This window comes from Anopheles darlingi, chromosome 3, assembly GCF_943734745.1.
Source record: "Anopheles darlingi chromosome 3, idAnoDarlMG_H_01, whole genome shotgun sequence".
Classification (NCBI taxonomy): Eukaryota; Metazoa; Arthropoda; class Insecta; order Diptera; family Culicidae; genus Anopheles; species Anopheles darlingi.
Window position 1 is genome coordinate 52169179 of NC_064875.1, and position 19018 is coordinate 52188196.

At 43.9% G+C, this 19018-nt stretch overlaps 1 protein-coding gene across 1 annotated transcript; it reads left to right on the forward strand.

Moving 5' to 3' along the window:
* Nucleotides 1-4336: 4336 nt before the first annotated feature.
* On the forward strand, nt 4337-17440 carry LOC125957323 (membrane-bound alkaline phosphatase-like). The gene is made up of 6 exons (XM_049689955.1): nt 4337-4583; nt 5493-5627; nt 6896-7082; nt 8336-8508; nt 8601-8756; nt 16464-17440. The coding sequence occupies exons 1-6, from the start codon at nt 4410-4412 to the stop codon at nt 17232-17234; spliced, it is 1596 nt and encodes a 531-aa protein (XP_049545912.1). The 5' UTR covers nt 4337-4409; the 3' UTR covers nt 17235-17440.
* The last annotated feature ends 1578 nt before the right edge of the window (nt 17441-19018 follow it).

Here is a 19018-nt window from a genome sequence, read left to right on the forward strand (position 1 = left end):
GTTGTCATTCTCTCCTCACTTTCCTAAGGCTCCTGTCTCTAATTAGAGTGAATCCTTAGGGTTCCGACCGAATTTAATCCCCCAAAGCCTTATAAACCACGCGACAAGTGAGGCATGTGTGATGATTTTTAAAAAAATCTGTATCTTTATCAATTCGACTTTGATAGATGTGAAACTTTCACCGGATACTTTTGAGCGGGTCTGCATTCTGGAAAAACATGAAAAAAATACTTCACCACCCCCCCCCCCCCCCCCCTTTTTCCCAATTTTGTCCGTTACAGTTCGAATTTTTTTCAAACTACTCGACGTCGATAAATCTCGAGCAGCTCTCTCTCTCTCGCTTGCGCAGCAAAGAGTGAGCGAGAAAGGAAAGATTTGTACGCAAATAATGTGAGCTTGCGTGCAAGCTTGAACACAAGTTGTTTGCTTTCTCGCTCACTCTTTCGTCTCTTTCTTTTTTTTTGGTCTGGAATTAAAATAAGTTAAAAATAATATAATAACTTGCGTAAAACATACCTACATCGAATTGGAACCCAAAAACCTGGGATGAAATTTTCATAGTACCTGGCGTAATAGCTTGTACTAGCGCTGGGTTTAAAGATCTCATCAACTATAGTTTTTATCCTGCCACGGATCATGTTGCCCTTTTTGTAATCTATAAAATATATTTTGGAACTGATACTTTTTACAGAACAGTCGTTGATCGCTGCGTTTGTCTAAACACGTTGATGCAAACCAAACGCCAAATGAAATGCACCACAACATTCTTTTTCGAAAGAGAATTTCAAATTCCATTGCAGAAAATTTGCAAAATAATTTCCTCTAATAGAGTTGTTATATTATATGAAAAATCAGTAAATTGCATGGAATTTGATTATTATCTGGACCAGTGAAAATGTTCATAGCGTTCGCTGTGTAGAAGATATTAAGGTTAACATAGTCAAATCAACGAGGAGCTACCAATAGCAACTCAAATATAGAGAAAAACTTAAATTAATCAATCTCTAAATCATTCCCTCTCAGGTTGAATCGAACAAAAATCTGTTCAAAATGGCTTCAAAAAAGTACGCTTGCTGTTTATAAAAGCACTGAAGCACTCGCATCGTAATAGAGAGCGTGCTATGCCGCGCTATTCCGACCTCGGAACGTTCGTGAAAACGGTAAAAGGCATCAAACGAACGGGAACGGGACCGGGGTGCCCATGACTTGCGCAATAAAGCCAGCAGCAACAATGCGAGGGTCGACGCCGACGACGCCGATGACGATGATGATGAGGGTGATACAAGCAAGCCGAGATGGTTTGCGGCGAGAAAGTAGCTCAACAATCATCGAACCAACCAGGCCTACTACGTACACCGTACTACGTGCTTGGACCTTGCGAGATTGTGCCCAAAATCGGTGACCGAAGCAGGCTGGCTCACGTGAAATATCTTGACAACGCAAAGCAGGGGTTGGAAAAGTAGAGAGGACAGGCGAAGGACCTGAGGTCGATATCCGGTAGCAACAGCGAGAAAAACTCTGTAGCCTTCGCGAAGAATAGGGTTTTCCGAAGAATCTTTTCTCCCTCCGGAGGACCGATTTCAACCCCAGCGCCAACGAAGCGTACACAGCGTTTTCTTTGGCTAGCTTTGTCTACTTTCCTTTTGCCAGAAAAGGATGGTTGAATGGAATTAGTGGCGATGGAAACGCTTTCCCTGGAATGTTTCGTTGTTTTGCTTGGAGATAAGCTAAAGGACACTTCGTACAGGATGCTTCTCTACAAACCTTTTTCGTATCCAAGAACTGTCTTCAGTCGGCAAGGACTTATCAAAACTCATCCAAAATACCAGGCCACCTTCTCGATGGTGCATGGAATGGGAATCGTAAAACCTAAAGCCTCACATCGGGTCCAATTCGAACCTAGGCGCTGCTGCTACCACAAACACGATGCCTACATTTCAATTTGAAACCACCAATAGAACTACTAACGAATGTGGGAGAAAGAACCAGGGTGATGTTTATAAAATGGAGGAATTGAAGAACCAGAACAAAGATTCTGATCTTTTGGGTCTATCGAAACCGAGAGAAAAACAAAACGGGAAATCCCTTCGTTTACGCTGTTCATTATTAGCTCGCACAGTTCGCAAAGCCTCTTTCATGCGGAAGAGGTTCAATTAGGAACGGGGCTTAGTAGCTTGAGAACACTAAACAGACTTGCAGCTTCTGGAAGGCAGGATGAAAAAGGAATCTCTTTTTGTAACATTGGATCCAAATCAACAAGATATTTAATGTAAATTTAATACAGTCATTGTACATTAAAATACACCAATTTACCTAACGACTATAGTTTCTATACTTGATGTTCTGTTTTGGAGAAATTGCCAATATCTTTTATCACGTGCGAATGTTATAAAAAGGTTTATCTAATGCTTTTGATTTATTAAGGGGGGCTTCGGTATTTTATTTTGATTCTTCGCATTTACTTTTTATAATTTGTTATGAGTGCTTATCCTTTCAAGAGTATTGTGTAAAGTTTTGGGATCAATCGAAGCAAAACTGACAAAGATATTGATTTTTGAAATACCTACTTTCATACAAGGCTCAATGCATCTCACAATTTTGAAAAGCGATTCCCAAAACCTGCGTTTTCAAAGCCGGTGCCCATCGTAGCATAAGCACTACTGGACCGATCGATTTTAAATTTTGAACACATAATCTTTATACTATTTTCCAGGTAGCCCCGTCGAGATTTTGTAAAAATTGTTGATACTTTTTTTTAAATAATTTTTTCAATTATGTAAAGTGTCGTTTTTTGAGGCAATATCGAAAAAAGCATCACTTTTTCAACATCACAAAAACTGCCAAAAATCGAAAAATGGACAATTCAGCAAAAACTTGACGGGGTTAAATTGATAAACTTATAATCTAACAAAAGAATATTCATTTGAGTATTTCTGATAACCTGGCACGTAGCTACGATGGGCACCGCAAAAAGTACATTTTTGCAAACTCGTCTTTCTAGATTTGATGCCACGAACGTAGTTTTGACCAAATCTTCCTCAAAATAGAACCGAATATTCTTGAAAAGTACTAGTTTTAAATGAGATTATTCTGAAAAATTAAAGTTGACTGGTTTCTTCTCTAAAAATCGTCAAAAAAAGCCTGATTTTAACCCGAAATAACCAAATCCCCCCCTTAATCAACGCTCATTAATTAAAATATGTAATGGCGTTAGTTATTAACACATTAAAAAGTCTAATTAGATTCTGCACTCTTTTTTTTCTTAGAATAAAATGAGTTGAAAATCTTTCTTAATTTGTCTGTCCAAAATGATTGTTGTTCGAAATAGCAATATTTAAAAATTATATTAAAAAAAAACAAAAAGCAATGAATAATAAAATTCTATTCAGAATTGTGGCCAGATTGTAAACCAAACACAAAAGAAAACATGAAACGGATAACCTGCTAATCATTAAGATGGCAGACTACTTCAACATAATCATGCTAGGCTGCACTTAAAAGCATATTCCTCGCAAGCATTGCCATTGCTTTCCGATTTCGTGAATTGCATCATTTCCTCAGATGATACATCCGCGATAAGTCCATTTGCTGGCTTAACAACAACACCAGGGACCAGGGATGTCATTCTATGCCACCGATCGGCGCTCGAGTCCGCGTCTGTTGTTATCTGCTCCCGATTAAACGATACAGCTGCGACATCGATAAGGCCTTATTGGTGCGAAACAATCGGATCCCGGTTTAGCTGTCCACGCAGCACCGACTGGCAACCGAATAATGTGCCGCTCGAGTGATCGAAGTGCACTCTGGAGCCCCATCGGTCAGCGATTCTTTGCGGCGGGTTATTATCGGTTGGGGGCCGTGCGCAAAACTCGCCCCAACACGAGCACCGCTGCTTTGCACACGGCACGCACCGGACACTTCTTCAACCGACCGGTAACGGCTTAGGCTTCTCGAACTCGGGATGCGCGACGGCATTCGAGCAGATTCTGGGGAGGGTTTGCTCCGAGTATCCGAGTCCAGCGCGCCTTCGTGGACGCTAAGGCTGTTGGAACATTTAAAAACTCTCTAGCATGACATGTTGGATCAACTGCTTGTACCATTTTTGGAACTATTCCAGGTTTTTTTTTCATTTTCACTGTCTAATGTAATGTCTACACTGTTGGTACGACTGTTCTCGCAATACCCGTTATCGTAGTCATGCCAAGAGGAACCCAATCATAATGCAGCCCCCTTCCGTCGCCGTCTCTGATACCTCAGATGCTCATTCACCTGCTTAACAAGCTTATCAGATGCCTATAAAATGGAGCAGCTTACCTGAAGAGTACGGTCAGTTGGTGGCACGATTCCGTTGACCTACCATCGCGCGCGCGTGAAGTGCAGTATCCAGTCGGCCAACATTTGACAGCAGAATGTCTCTTCCCCTGACCAACAGGATAGGCCTAGCCACCGCTGGCCTAGTGCTGCTCCTTGGCTGCCTTTCGCTAGCAACAATCAATGCGCACGAGGAGCATGATGCCCACTACTGGAAACACATGGCCCACGAGCTGCTGTTCGAGAAGAAGGACTACACGATGCAGAAGATTGTAAATATCCTCGGTCGCCCGCGTCCATCTGCGTTTAGAGTCTAGTGCATTTATTAGCAGAGTGTTATCAGGCTGCATAGATAGATGTGCAATCGGTTGTGCATAGCGTGTCGCTACTTGTGCCGAACCTACATCAATAGAAAGTGAATGCGACAATGATGCAAGCCCTTCTTATTGGTTGTCTTATCAGTTTCGAATCCCCGGGCATAACTCGTTCAGTAGTCTGCTGATAGCGTACGTCAGATAACAGTGTATACTGGCATTCCTTATCGAATGCTGCTGTGCTTATGATCGAATTCATTCGACAACAATGTTGCCTTTCTATCTCGTGCTCGTGAATTGTGCCGCGCTATCAGCAGTATTTGGCAATTAAAATGAGCTGTGGGGTTGGATGTAACGGACTGTCTTTGACGCCCGAAATGCATCGCAAATAGTTCATGCGAGTTTTGCAGCTGATGGTACCGTAGTATCGTTTCGGTTATGTAGTGCTTAATGTGGAAATACTGATCAGTGAAGAATCGTTTATATATGACCAAACCGATACACGGTACTGTCAGCTGAACCTTCGTCCAATGCCGTGTTTTCGTCACGTGGGGTTCCCCATATTTTGGATATTTTCTGAACTATCTTACAAAACAATGTGTCTCGGGTGGTAGATAGTTAGGTGCTTGTACTTTAACGCAATTGAACCAAAGATGCATCTAGCAATAATTTACTAGTTAGCTAACAATCTAAAACGATTTATGAGCACATAGCAGCCTGATTTGTCGCAGCATCTCTACTAGCATATCCAACTCATTGCATCTCTTTGTCTCTATCCGCTTTCCGCAAACACCATTCATCTTCGTGGCGCAACATGGCGGAACGACCGGGACCAACCTTCTTCCGCGGGGGGTGGGGAACACACAGAACATCGCCAAGAACATCATGGTGTTCGTCGGGGCCGGTATGTCGCAGGCAACCGTCACGGCCGCACGCTCCTACAACGGTGGTGACAATGCAACGCTCGCCTTCGAGAACCTCAAGTGGAGTGGCAATGCACGGGTAAGTCTGGGACACTGACGATTTGATTAGGAGGAGCAGCACTCATGTTCCATACTCAAAGTACGCCCTGAGAACAATAAAGAAACGACAAATGGACGGGCAATAGAATCGAGCTCAACAGCCGGTGCGTGCACCTGACCGTAAGATGCCATAAACAGTTTAACGTCGACGCCGGTGGACAATATGCTGGATGGCGGTTGTTTGCCCAGAAGTTACTGTACAGCCGCTGGTCTTGCTCACGTTGTTTCGGTAGTTAAAAGGCTCTCCTTGGTCAATAGTATAATGCATTGACAAACGACTTGCTGCCTGTTGGAGAGAAGTAATGCAGTTTGCTTTCATAACATTATCGGATTTCGATCTTGTTCTTTAGAAGAAATGCCGTTGTTGAGGATGAAAGGAGCACGTTTCTGAGCCCTTAACGTGCCACTAGTGGCTGCATACGTTTGGTGCTATTGTTTTAGAGCTTCTTGGTCCTTTGTTTTCTCTCAAAATCCCTCTCGAGAAGCTTACGTTCTCTACAGCGCCAAAATGTAAAGCAAAAGCAAGAAAATGATGGAAGTGAAAATCGGAAAATGCAACCACCATGGGCTGGTGAGCATGTTGTCCCTCTAATTTCGTTTGGTCTTGGCCACAAACGGTGCGACAACCACATACCGCATACTCCTCATACCAAGCCTTCATGCTTGACGAACCGCAAAAAAGCCGGCGTACAACGTGATTACCGGTGGAGCGAAAAAAAAAGCGGAGCGCTGGCCCTAGACTCAGTCGGCCGGACAGAGAGAACCCGGAGTGGAGTACCAGAGTGGGAAAATTCGTAGCTCCGTGACGATGAAAGGGTGGTGGTGGGAGACGGGCCGAGTTCGTCGATGACACGTTACCGTGGGCCGAGAGCGAGAAAAGTAAAAGGGCCCCAAAGGCCCCTTAGGCCGTGCTGTGTTGTTCACTTCGTTTATTGATTGGAAGCATATTGCCGCGCTTGACCGTAACGGGGTATCTGCGTGCGTGTGGCTTCGCATGATTTGTAGCGTCCATCGTGTTGCTGCTGGGGAGTGGGGGATTCCGTTCCGATCGTTCCATCGCCGCCGAGTGTAATAAATTGGCCACTTAGTGCAGGCACTTCTTCGCCTCGAAACCACCGTCTTCAGTTCCCGGGGCCCAGACTCACCCCCAACGTGTGCGTGTGTGTGTGTGCGCGCCCTTTTTCCGATTATTTATTTACCGATTTTCGACTTTTTTTTCTCCCCATTTCTCCTATCGGGCGGATACAGACATACTGCGTCGATAGCCGCGTCCCCGACAGTGCCTGTGCCGGGACGGCCATCCTGACGGGCGTCAAGTCGAACTTTGGTACGGTGGCAACCGATCCGACAGTCAACCGGGGCGACTGTACGCTCGATCCGGCCAAAAAGCTGGCCTCCATCGCCAAATGGGCCCTCGAGGCGGGCAAAGCTGTTGGTAAGTAAATTGGTGAGGTGAGGCGAGGTGGTGGTTCGAGGGGCTGTGAGCCATGATTTATCACAACCAGGGAGGCACACACACATGCGTTCGAAGCGTCCATTATTTGTGTCCGCGCCTTCGTTCAATTACTTTTTTTATCGTTCAGACGCAACGCAGACGGTGCTAGGATGAGGATGCATGAGTGGGTGGTTTGGTTTTTGTGTTTTTTTTATCCAATTTGCATACGGACCAATCTTCCGGAAGGACAAGGCATCTCGTGCTGCTACTTCCTTACACCCTTACATTTATCAATTTTTCATGTTTTAGAGTATCGCACTATTCAAGTGTTTAATCCGTAAATGCTACAATCTCTACTGTAACGTCCACCTGATGGGCATCCTTCGCACTGTCGAGTGCTGGACGCTCTTTTATTGTTTTTTCAATGATCAGTTTCTCATCATAATTTTCAAAATCAATATGATATTGGTTTAACAAAATGAAATGCTATTTCCACTTCTAAACCAAATCTTTTTTAAATCCGGATCGAAATTCTTATTAAGGTCTCAAGTTTGAAGTAGATGAAAAAAGTAATCGTGTTCTAACAATGATTAGATAATTTGTTAAAACAACTATTACTCAGTCTAATTTTTTTCTTCATTTTCAAAGTGAAAAATAAAAAAGAATCAATTTATTTACATAGAACCAATATTAGCGACTTAATGTCAATGTTAAATGTTGAAAGATGGTCTTAGTTGTATAGCAATCGAGCTAACTTGATAAGAGATTGATTGGCCTACTTTAACTGACGTATGCCGACTTAGAGTCTCCAACAGTTTCTCTTGTGTGTTTGTTGTTTGCCAAACATTAGTTACGAACTTCACACAACCAAACAGCTGGAATTGAAGGAGATTAAAGTGCTTGAAAAAGTGTTCCCGGGGGGGCTCCACAACGCGCTTTAAACCCGAAAGGGCATCGGGGAGCCCTCACGAGACGAATGGCGGCAGAAGTTGGATAACTCCCATTCAACCGAAAATCCCTCTCGTCTAACCTAACCTCAATTCGAGTTGCTGCACGCCACCCTTAGCACTGCTTGGACTGCTTGGACTGCTTTTAATTTAACCAGCAAGCGAAACTTTGAACCACAAACACCCATCCAACTACACAATGAATAGCCAACCCTTGGCGGTAGTGTGAGTGCGAGAGCAGAAAAGGACCTGAAGTTGAAGCTCATTTGTTGTCTTGCCCGCCGTCTGATTCTCTGCTTCCGACAGGTTTCGCGACCACTTCCCGCGTCACATCCGGGTCTAGTGCGGCTCTGTACGCCAACAGTCCGGACAGCCGCTGGGAGAACGATGCAGACGTCACCGCGGCCGGCTGTAACGTGGCCAACGTGCCCGACATTGCCCACCAGCTAATCCACGGGGATATCGGCAAGCACTTCAAGGTAAGCCAAGGGGTGGTAGGGGTTGCGAGGAAGGTCTACCAAAAAGGATGGCTGGCAGAATATTTTTCAAACTTTTCTCGTAATTTCTTCAGGTGATATTGGGCGGTGGACGCAAACAGTTCCTACCGACGACCGAGACGGACAGTTCTGGTGGCCGTGGGCTGCGGACCGATGGCAAGAATCTGGTGCGCGAGTGGCAACAATCGAGGGGTGCCGATGGAGCGAACGCCACCTACATTACCAGTGCGGTAAGTACCACTACCACTCTTCTGGAGTTTCATTCTGGAGCACGGGGTTTCATTCTCCACCAGAGGCCAACCAGGTGCCACGTGAACTCGAGCCACCTTCGCCTTCATCGGCCCGGAAGAGATTAGCATCTCGGAGTCGACTCAATCGACCATTAACTTGGTGTGACGCTCCACACGTCCGGACCAAAAAAAAAAAAGGTCCCATCGGTGGTTGTTGAAGACCCTTAAGCCGATGCTGACGCTGTGTTCCGAGGGGGGCAACCGAAATTGAGGGTCTTCCGTGCTGCTCGCTCGCTCCCCTTATGGGCGTTGATGGGATGGTTTTAGGAGGTTTTATTTTTGGAAACGGCTCACAATTTATGCTCCGTAGCATTGGGTGTGGCGTTGGCGTGGCTCAATCCCGTGGGGAGTTTTCAATGGCTCGAGGGTTTCAACGCCCAGTCATAGTGGAGTATTTATTGCGGAACGCGTTTCCCGGCTGGAGTGCACCAGTTGTTCGTGCTTTAAATAGATTTTTTTCGGTTTTGGTTCTTTGAAAATAATGTTCCTTTCTTGGGCATTTTATGTTGAAAAAGATTATAAAAGTTCAATATGAAACGACCCGGACACGAAAACCGTGTTGTTGTGGCTTAAACCGATTTGATTTTCTCCAGTTTTTGTGAATTCGGTTCTTACTTTAGTAGATTTTGTGGGTTACTTTCCTTAAGCAACCCCCTTCCCTTCCCTGAATGGTTCCCTTAAGAAATCAAATTTCTTTCTGCTTTTTGTATGAATCAAGCACACTGTTCAGATAAAATTAATGTTTTCCTCTTCTTCTAGACCCCTCCAAAGTCTCTTTTTGCATCATCTATAAATGTGCAATCCAAATTTGCTCAAACAGATATCCAATTTCGCATCGATTATCGATATTTCTCTAGCACTTTACTTGGCGTCATTATTCACCTTATTCAATGTTTTTCTGACAGTATAGTAAAATATTCTTGAAAATCAATATCTTTTGTGAATCCATACATTAATAGTAGAAACCAAACACCACAAAAATAAAGCTACGACAGTGTTTTTTTTTTCGTGGTCGTACTTTATTCGATTTTGAAGATAAAATGCGTAGAAGACATAAGTGCTAATGAATTGCATACTATTCCAGAGATGCTAGTCACACATACACACCCACACACGAAACAATGAATTTCGTGCTGCAATAAACATCCACATTTTAGCCCATAAATCACAAGCATACGGTCTCGTTTGACCAACTTCGTCCCGCTGTAATGGCGCTGCATGCACCATTAACTTCCATATGTTATCAGGGCAAATCTGTCGTCTGTGTGTGTAATTGTTCTTTGACGAACGATGCAAAAGTCACTGATAGTATGTTTAGTCCATTCTCGATTCTGAAATCGTTTGCTCAGTAGCATTTTCCAACGAAGCAGGAGAAACTGTTATGAAAAGAACAAATTAAAACCGACCCAAGTTTCAGAGTAGTTCCTTAAGCAATCTCTAAATGGCTCGCAGAAAGGCCAACTGATCAAGAGACGCTTTATTTGATGAGTTGCTGCTGCTGCTGCTGATTTGAATGTGGGCATGAATAAACGCATCAATCAAGAATGTCAATCAACGTTGAATCGAATGAACGAATGTTTATTGGAGTGGAATTAAATATGCGCATCCATTTTTCGTTCGAAAGAGACTGTTGGTTTTGATCATAGCATTGCAATCATTGCGACTCCACGAATCATTTTTCGGGAACATTAAAATAATTTAAAATCACTTTTCGGGATCATTATTAAACTGTCGCTCATTTATACGAAAATGCTGTCAACCTTTTGTAACACGCATTGCTATAACCTTCTCTTTAAGCTTATCACAAAACTTCGACGAAACGCTCCACTAAACTCCATTTTTCATATTTATTGTCGTCTTTATTGCTCTCTCTCTCTTTTTTTTTTCTCTCTCTCTCTCTCTCTCTCCTTCTCTCTCTCTCTCTCTCCCTGGCACTCTGTGACACCTATTGCGCCATAAATCTGCGTCAAACGGAGGTCAGCTTGGTCAGCTGCAGACACAGCTCCAGCATTAATTGGTTAAACTCTTCTCGGTGCTGGCAATAATTTATGTTTTACCCGCCATACCGTCCAGGTTGCCAGTGCATCTCAATTTGCGCGACCATCCCCCCCCCCCCCTCCCGACCCCGTTAAATCCGTTACCCACTCAGATCCAAGCTGTCCAGTGACCGCTTCCAAGAGAAAGCAAGATAAACACTCAATTTTGGATGAAAAATTCGACAAACGTCTGAACGGTTTAAGCGAGCCTTCATCTTAATCCACATAATCCACCTGGCAAAGGAGGAGATGTCTGGGGAGAGCGAAGCGCCTCTATATGGCCTTTTCAAGGGGGGACATGTTTTGAGGGGAGCCGCACAACGAAAAGAATAAAGTGAAACATTGCTCAAGCAAGAACCGATCGTTCATCCGGTACGACTAAGGGGTTTGGGGCTCGTGGCGTCCAGTGCCAGAACCGTTGCACCGCGCACGGTGCACACACAACACACAACAACGGAACACGAACGGAGGGAATAGTTTAGTGAATTGATTTATCGTCCAGCAAGTGTGCGCCCGGGGTCCGCGTGTAAAATGGCTGACATAAATCATTCGCCGCGAACGTCAATTGCCGCCCGTTGCAGTAGCGAGCGACGATCGTGCACCGGGACCCGGGGCCGAGCTGCTCCGGAATGAGCCGCACCCAAGGGTCCGCGTAACACGTCCGCCGCAACAGAAGCGAACCGGAAAAAGGGGGGAGTCCTCGAACGCTGGCAACCGGACCTCGTGTGCCACTTTGGGTACCGCTTCGTTTGGACGAACTGAGGATTCGCGAGTTTTCGTTGCAATCGTTTTGACCAGCTTACGAGGTTGGTTCACTGTTCGCGGTTGTTTTTTTTGGGGCGGTATCGAGATAACCATCGAGGAGGCCCCGTTTGCGCGGCAAGAAGCGAACGGTCGTGGGTCGACAGCAAGGCAACAACAAGCACACGGTCTCATCGAACCCGCCCGGGCTCGCCTTTGATGCGCGCCTGACGTTTCCGATCGTCACGTCGCGGGCCTCACCTCTTTGCATCTTCGTTGGCTTCGATTCGCAATTTGACAATCGATAACGTGGCCACGAGGTCGGGGTCGGGGAAAAGGAACGGTGCGAACGGCGAACGGAGACCACACGATCCGACCATTCTCGGTCCATTCTCCGGTGCATTTTCTTGGTTGCGTTATGAGCACGATAAAAATTCCTCATTTTCGATTCGATCGATTACGATTGTGTGAGGTTTTGCTGTTTGCATCGATCGATGGCGATGCGAGATCGGTTGGTGTTTAGGAAAGCGAGGGGGGGGCTGTTTGAGATTGTTGCGAAACGGTGCGCTTGAAGTAATGTGGATCATTTGTATGCGCGAATCAGTTCAATAAAAGCCGATTCCGCGGCCAAAAGTGGATGGGCGCCCTGCAGTCGGCGGTATAGCTAATCTTTATTGTAAGAATGATGATAGGCACCGACACGCGCACTGATCCGATTTGCTATCGAACCGATTTCGTATGGATTTATTATACTCACATGATTTGCTTCTACAGTGTTTCCAAGTTGCGTAAATGAGCATTTCATTTTTAAAATCTTTTAAAGTAAACATGTAGTGTAGCACACTATATGTTTTTTCCCTTCCCTTTCTATGCTTTTCATATACATTTACTTTTCTTCTTATTCCTACTTTTTCGCTCGACAAATGTATTTAATTTTGTTCTTCATATTGACTTACCAACAGCCCCTTTGATACTTTTTACCTTTATAGAATAAGCTTCATTTGTTTCAATAATCCGGATTGTTTAGATTTTATATATTTTTGTCTATCAAATTACGCATGAATTAGCGAGAGTAGTTCCGAGTCACACACTGTACATTAACTAACCTATTTTACATACAGTTAGATGTTCATGTTGAATAGAATATCCTTTTTTACAATCATGTAAATATGCATCTAGTACATTTTATTCGATTTTTCATGGATCGAATCCAGCGCTAATAATTAATAAGTACATTAAAATACAGTTACCAGCACACTTACCATCCGGAACGCAATGGAAATTATGATCGCATCGTAATAAGCCGCGGGACATCTAATCCCCTCGCCGGACATTTCGTGCTTCTACTTCACACGCCCATCGAGGGGCCCGGAAAAAAGGGTCGCAAAGCTTGTTTTTTTTTTGTTGTTGTTAAATTTTCCAATAAAAATTCTCTATCCTCTTCCCCGCCAAGACACGCCAAGTCATTAAAGTTGATCATCGTCATTAATTAACGGTATTAAAGTCGGACGATTCCGTGCGATTCTATCGTCCAGCGTGGCCGGCAGGGTAGTTTCACATATTCGCCCAAACCGCAAAACCCCTTTCGTTTATTGAGACATAAAATCTGGCGCCGTGTTGGCGAGTCGGTGTGTCGCGAGGAGGCGAAACGCTTTGGCGTCGGGCACCGCGACACCGTGTGTGTGTGTCATGCATCGTGAGGAGCATGAGCAAGGGAGCCAGCCAGCCGGCCAGCCGGCCTGCCGGCCACATGCGGTGCGTCTGCATTGCGGTGAAACGGTGCTAAAGGGGTTCACCTGACGCCGCTGCTGACGGTCACGGGGGGGGCCGTGCAATTGGGATTAGAACACAGAAAAACGATTAAATAAAAGTTGGCACAAGCGACCGTGGCGATGCAAATGTGTGACCGTGCACTGGTGGCCATCGCGGTGGTGGTGGTGGTACTGGTGGCAATAATCGTATTTTTGTCGCGCTGAATCGATTCCGATTCATTTGATACCAACGACCCGCCAGCTAGTCAGACCCAGACGGCAGACGCAAAAATGCAAAAAGTAAGAGAAGCTCGTTAGAGCCAGTATACCGCCGCCATCATCATACAGTCGAATGCCGGGTGAAGACCACGTTGGAGACAATTCTTTTGAAAGCTTTTCATTAAATCCGTTTTTTTTGCCAAAGGCACCACTTAATGACTAACCATATGGTTCCCACAGTAGAGTGGCCTTATAGAAGTGGGGTTGCTGTTAGAAGGAATTCGGAACTAATTTCTGGTTAAGCTTTAAGCGCTTCGTAAACGAATTGCTTAGAGTTAACGGGGCTTTAATGATTCGCGACATTAACCACACTTCCTTGTCCATCCAAAGCATACAAGGCTTGCAATTAGCTACACTAGAAACGAAAACCATTCACATTTTACGCTCCTCCAAAACCCATCAAGTGTAGCTTGGAAAAGTAAAACAAGCTACCTACAAAATTTGCAAAACGAAGAATTCTCTTGATGGTTTCTTTTTCAAATTTTCAATTTCAAACTTGTATTATAGTTCTGCGAGTATTTTGTAAAACCTTCAAAGCACTTTCTAGGGCAATTTTGAAAGTTATACAATTGTAAGAAATCCTCTTAAACCAACTTTTATTTATTTGTTAATGCGTTTTTTCTATTTTTTTATTACTATCGAAGGTTACAAACAAATCTCTTTTGTTAGGTCTTTTTAATTCGCAGTCATTTTTAGCAAATCGTTTATGTTATCATTGATTATTGTTAACAGTTGCTCAAGCAATATTTTGCAAATTACTCCTCTTCAAGTTGAACAGTTCCTTTGTCGGTTACAGCCATTTGTTTGTGAAAAAACACGAACACAACATTGTTCAATCAATATCTCATTTTATGATAACATAAAATTATAGGTTGTCGTCATTATGGGTTGTCTCATGCAACATGAGAACCTTTTGTGTAGGCATTAAGCTTACTTTATGCTGCCAACAGAAATACGACATCCAAATTCAGGACATGCGTAAAGTTAAATCCAAGTTCGAGCATAGTTATATAAAATTATGAAACCATTTAATACGATCAAAACGAGTTTATGCAGCATCTCCCACCCCCACTTCGTAGGCAATCAAACCAATATGGCTTATTATCAATTAATTGCGCAAACATAAGAAGGCGACACAGAATGCATTATTATTTTTCGCAAACAAGCTGAGTTACGATTGCCTTCGTAATGATGATGAAGATGTATTTCTGGTTCCCGGTTCCGACCGACGATAACTCCCAACAAGCGTTTCCAATAAATCAATCGATCGCCAGGGGATCGACCCCCCCTTCTTAAATCTACTCTCAGGATCCGTTTCGTTGGTTTTCCCCAATTTCGGCTACTGTCAGCGTGACACGTTGACTTGTTCCATTTAGCGCCCTCACGATTCATTTGCTACACAACATTACACGGTTTGGGCGAGACACCCGCTTTCCCCATGTTGCCGAGCCCTAAAGTTCGAGAAAAGTCGTCAAGTTTTAATCACAATTTTAAATATTTATTAAATTCACTCCTCGCCTTACTCTGGCAGCGCACCAACCACACCACACACACACACACACACACTTACACACACCCTTTGTCGATGCTCCTCCCGAAGAAAATTGTTGCAATTTTCATATCCTTCGCATACTGTGTGAGAGACGGCTGTGGTGACGGTGACGGGGATGCTGCGGAGCACTGTTTGCCTCTCCATCAGCCACGGTTAGGCCACGGAGCAAGTACCGCGTGCGTACTGGCTTGCTATGGCTGTGTGGGACGCACAGGACCAAGGAAAGGCGTCCCCGGGAATGGCCCTTAGTTGGCAGATTCTCCCTCGCTCGCTCGTTCGCTCGCTCGTCGTCTTCCGCTTCAGGTTGTTTAATTTGATTTCCAATCCCATTTAGAGGCAATAACGGCGCGCTTGTTATCGTTCCTGTCCCTTGCCATTTGCACGACGACACGATGCGCGACAACGTTACACCATAACGAACGACCGGAGGGTTGCTCGAGAGGGAAAAGAACCTTTTTTGGCAACGGAGGGAGCCGGATCTTCCGGTAGATTAGTTCGGGTTTTGTTCGTTGAACTGGGGATTTGCTTTCTGAAGGTGTTGGGCAAAAATGCATGAATGGAGGATAACATGACGGCATCGGCGGTCCCGCAGAATGACGTGCAGATGTTGTGTTTTGATAACGGTTGCCGATTAGATCCCAAACACTTCTCTAGTCAACGCTCATTCATCTTTTCCTAAATGAGTCCTAAATGATCATACATCATTACAATATTTTTTTAATCACTGTTTTTTGTTTTTTTGCCTATCTCAATATAATTAATGTTGCTGAAAGAATGTTTTTCAGTTCCGGCCCTTTGTTCCACTCGAAACAGCATCGCGCTTAAATGTTTTGCAATTCTCGAGACTCTTCTGCCAACGTTTTGCTTGATTGATTCTTAAACAATGAATCGTATTGATCAATATTGTTTATTTGACAAGAAATCAGCCATTTTAATTCATTTCAAAATATCGAAACAATTATCAAACCTCAAATGTAAGAATAAAGTTAATTTTTCCTTATACTACCGCTTGCTGTACTGCTTGTGTAAATAAGGGCCTAAAGTCCGATGTTTAGTTGAGCATCTGATAGTTATTCTTTAGTGATTTTTAAGAAGTAGTTATGACCTCTTGTTCAACTTGTTGTCTTTTTCCTTTTTTTTCAATTATCATTCTGAGCATCAGCTAATGTATTTATCACATCACATCTCTCTATCACACTAACGTAGATAAAGTTTATATTTTTAATGAAAAACAGTTTTCAAAGGTATCTAATTATCTTCCACTCTATCTCTCTCAAAATAATTGCAGAGTGAACTGGGCAGTCTGGACACCTCGAAGATCGATTACCTACTTGGACTGTTCGATTACGACCATCTACCGTTCAGCGCAGATTTTGAGGGCCAACAGAACGTACCAACACCCCGGCTGGTCCAGATGGTTCACTATTCGCTGGAGATGCTGCAGAAACCGGAACACAAGGAGGGTTTCCTGCTATTCGTCGAGGATGGCAACATCCGGCGTGCCCACCAGCACAACAAGGCACGCAAGGCACTGGAGCAGGTGCGCCACTACGCAACCGCCTTCAACATGGCCAAGATGATGGGTAGCGAGCAGAATACGCTCTTCATCTCGATGAACGACATCGGTAGCACACTGTCCCTGCCCGGTTTCCCGGCGCGTAACTCCGACATAGTATCCGCACCGGCCGGAACCAGCGATGCCGATACGTTGCCTTATCTCGGACTTTCGTACGCCACCGGACCATCCTATTCCAGCTTCTATCGCACGGAGCAGGGTCGGCTTGATCCGGTGAGTGTGGTCGAAGGGACGGCCAATGCCCACGAACGCACCTGCCCAGCCTCGGTACCGATGGCGGAAGGCGTTGATGGAGGTGAAGACGCCAGCGTGTATGCTGCCGGTCCATGGGCTTTTATGCTGTCCGGTGGCTACGAGCAACACTTTATTGCCCACACGATCGCCTTTGCCTCGTGCATGGATGGTGCGTGCGATGGTGCGGCCTCCATTACACTTTCCATGGCCGCGCTGACCGCCGTTTTCCTGACTAAACTGTTCGCCTAACAACATACTTGCGGGTTACTATGATTGCTGGTAATCGTCGCCGCGGGCGATGCGATTGAGACCGGGTTCCACTTTAAGTACGCGAAACTAACATCCAAGCGGCGGATCGATGGGGTCAAGCATGCGATTGGAAATAGTTTTGAAATAAAAAATAAAACCGTTTGATACCAGTGAGATGTACACTGGACTAGAAGCAGAAAATGGAAATGTTGAATTCATTTTACAGGAAAGAATATTGAAATGCTACTAAATGGCTACTACTGCAGTAATGGCTACTAATACATCAGACTTTTTTTTCTCACTGGAATTGGAATTTAGCAAAATATAACGCTATCATTCGTCAAAGATGCATGTGCAACACAATATGTTCTTACGCTCACTGATTGCCAGAATGATTGCCCACAAAAGACGATAATTCTTAGCTCAATGAAAAATTATATCAAATCGTGCGCATAGTTGTTGCAGATTCCAATAAAAATTAATTAATTAAATTACTTATTTTAAATGACCATTTCATATCCTTAAGAAGTACCAACCCGGAGTTATAGCAAATATAATTTGTGATTAGATAGCATAGCTAGATTACCATATCAATAATTTAAAACAGATAGTATGTCAGATAACAACGCGTTATAATCATTGATCTGAAAGAATTGATTGGTTTAAGGTATGAAAAATTGACAGTTTAATGTCCTTGTGATTTTTTTTCATATCTTTTCACAGTTGATTTATTTTATGTGGTATACGCTGTGCATCTTTCCATATTGAGTGAGCAGTCGTATTCTTCTTAAAAATTCCTTCGTGCAAATCTTCTTAAAATTACTTACCATACCTGATTGTTAGATGCCATAAAAATCTCGGTTGAATGCATTCACCGCTGCTTCACTAACTGTTCAAACATTCGTTAATGATAAAATGCAGTTTGTGCGTAATCAGCAGCGCAAACCGGTCCGTACAAACCGGTCTTGTGTCGAGCCGTCAATCGGAAAGATCAATTACTTTGCTATTCACCATTATTATGGATGTGTGTCAATCATAAATGGTATTGAATTCCTCTCAAATTTGATGTTGAAATCGTTTTAAAATGCTTTTTAAACAGCACTCCGCGAGCACCTGAGCGGCGTTCGAAGGCAGCAGCGATTCCAGCGAGCAATCCACAGAACGGGCTCCAAAATCGGGCTCCAAACCAGTTCCAAGGTCTCGTTTTCCTTCATTCCGACGAAAACTCGTTTCGACGTTGCTTGAAATTTGATTTCGCATAAAATCTGGTTTGTAGTTGTTTCTTATACTGCTGATCGGATCGCAGAAACCATAGTTGCTACTAACAAGTGCGAAATTTTGCAAAACATTTATGTTTCAAAATGTTGAAAATGAAGTTACTCGAAAATAGTATTTTAGCGAGATATTCACCCCAAGCACATCAGTAAGCAAAAGTAATGTTTTACGACACCGGAATCGAAAGATGCCCGGCAATTCTGTATTTCAATCTGATCGATTTTTTGCACTGACATCAAGAATTCAATGCCAATAGAAAATATGAGTTGTCGTAAATATTGCGTGGTCTCATGTAACAACCAACTCTAATTCAACTAAATTTATAAAATAAATTTTTAACGCGTTTTTTACCTTTTCGAGTTCGTAGAGTTGGTACGCGCTGCTATTTTATCGACCATTACTGTAAATTGATTCTCGGAGACTCCGCCCCTTTGCTCTCTCGCTCTACACGTGTTGTCTCGCTTTAAAACCCGAACGCAGCCGATCCGAAGTTACAAACAAAAAAAAAA